This window comes from Equus przewalskii, chromosome 3 (genome assembly GCF_037783145.1).
Source record: "Equus przewalskii isolate Varuska chromosome 3, EquPr2, whole genome shotgun sequence".
Lineage (NCBI taxonomy): Eukaryota > Metazoa > Chordata > Mammalia > Perissodactyla > Equidae > Equus > Equus przewalskii.
This window is the reverse complement of record NC_091833.1, coordinates 56,423,984-56,425,574: the sequence shown is the minus strand read 5'-3', so window position 1 is coordinate 56,425,574 and position 1,591 is coordinate 56,423,984. Positions and strand designations below refer to the sequence as shown.

The following is a 1,591-nucleotide window of genomic DNA, read 5'->3' as shown; positions in this document are numbered from 1 at the left end:
GATTATTTATGTAATGTGGAACTGTTTTAAACCAAGAGGCTGAGATAATTTTAACTGGCTAGTTTAAATTCTGCCAAGGCACAATCCACACTAGCCAGCAAAGAAGGGCTCAAGAGGAAGATTTTTATGTTAATGTCTCCCCCACTATATGGATTTAATGTCTTCAAATAGTAACTGAATCCACACTTTCCCTCATTTATTAAGGGAAAAATGCCTTTAATATCTAATTTCTAAAATGTGCAGCCTGGAATACATCAGGAAGTACTTGAATACACTTACATTTTCCACTGATTTGGAGAAAGAGCGAGGCAGTGCCTCAGCACAGCAGGCTACACAGACAGGAGAGTCCTTGTATGCAGCCAGCCACACCCACCTGAGACCAGGAAAGAAGTGAGACTGTGTATTAAATGATGCTGGAGGGGGCCAGCCCCCATGGCCCAGTGGTTCAGTTCTCATGCTCTGCTTCAGCGACCCAGGGTTTCGCCAGTTCAGATCTTGGGTGCAGACATGGCGTGGCTTATCAAACCATGCTGAGGCGGCGTCCCACATACCACAACCAGAGGCACTCACAACTAGAATATACAACTATGTACTAGGAGGTTTGGGGGAGAAGAAGAAAAAAAAAAGGATGCTGGACTTCAGGGAACCTGAAAGGGCCAACAGGCCAAAAGGCAAATAGCAAGTGTCTGTCCCTTCTACTTCTCTCTGCAAACTCTCGTCCTCCCACTTCCCCCATAACTGTACCATATCTTCCCTTAATTCGTAACTCAACCACTCTGAACCAAAATGCCATTAAGAAAGGTAATCCCACCCTTTCGGCCGGCGCCACCATCTTCCAGTAATTTGCCAAAATGACCAACACAAAGGGAAAGAGGAAAGGCACCCGCTATATGTTCTCTAGGCCATTTAGAAAACATGGAGTTGTTCCTTTGGCCACATACATGCGAATCTACAAGAAAGGTGATATTGTAGACATCAAGGGAATGGGCACTGTTCAAAAAGGAATGCCCCACAAATGTTACCATGGCAAAACTGGAAGAGTCTACAATGTTACCCAGCATGCTGTTGGCATTGTTGTAAACAAACAGGTAAAGGGCAAGATTCTTGCCAAAAGAATTAATGTACGTATTGAGCATATTAAGCATTCTAAGAGCCGGGATAGCTTCCTGAAACGTGTGAAGGAAAATGATCAGAAAAAGAAGGAAGCCAAAGAGAAGGGTACTTGGGTTCAACTGAAGCGCCAGTCTGCTCCACCCAGAGAAGCACACTTTGTGAGAACCAATGGAAAGAAGCCTGAGCTGCTGGAACCCATTCCCTATGAATTCATGGCATGATACTGAAAGAAAATGACCTCTGCGGTGTAAAAAAAAAAAAAGAAAGAAAGAAAGGTAATCCCACACAAAGAGAGTCTATAGACACCTTAGACCTGAAGAAGTTCATTCCGAGGAAAAAGAATGTTTACGCATTTTTTTTAAAAACTCTATGAAATGGGTCCTAACACCAAAATCCAAAAAAGAGTAATGTAGGGATCTCAGAGTCTAACTCGCCCACACAACTGTTAGCCTGAGCTTCAAACCCGTGTAGGTATTAA

The 1,591-nt window shown here is 43.4% G+C and overlaps 1 protein-coding gene across 1 annotated transcript; it reads left to right on the top strand.

Moving 5' to 3' along the window:
• The first annotated feature begins 814 nt into the window (after positions 1–814).
• Positions 815–1,334, top strand: LOC103549906 (large ribosomal subunit protein eL21-like). The gene has a single exon (XM_070615327.1). It carries the CDS (start codon positions 852–854, stop codon positions 1,332–1,334), a length of 483 nt encoding a protein of 160 aa, XP_070471428.1. The 5' UTR covers positions 815–851.
• The last annotated feature ends 257 nt before the right edge of the window (positions 1,335–1,591 follow it).

Excerpts from the sequence above, each read along its gene's own strand:
- LOC103549906 (XM_070615327.1), top strand. The coding sequence starts at position 852 with ATGACCAACACAAAGGGAAAGAGGAAAGGCACCCGCTATATGTTCTCT.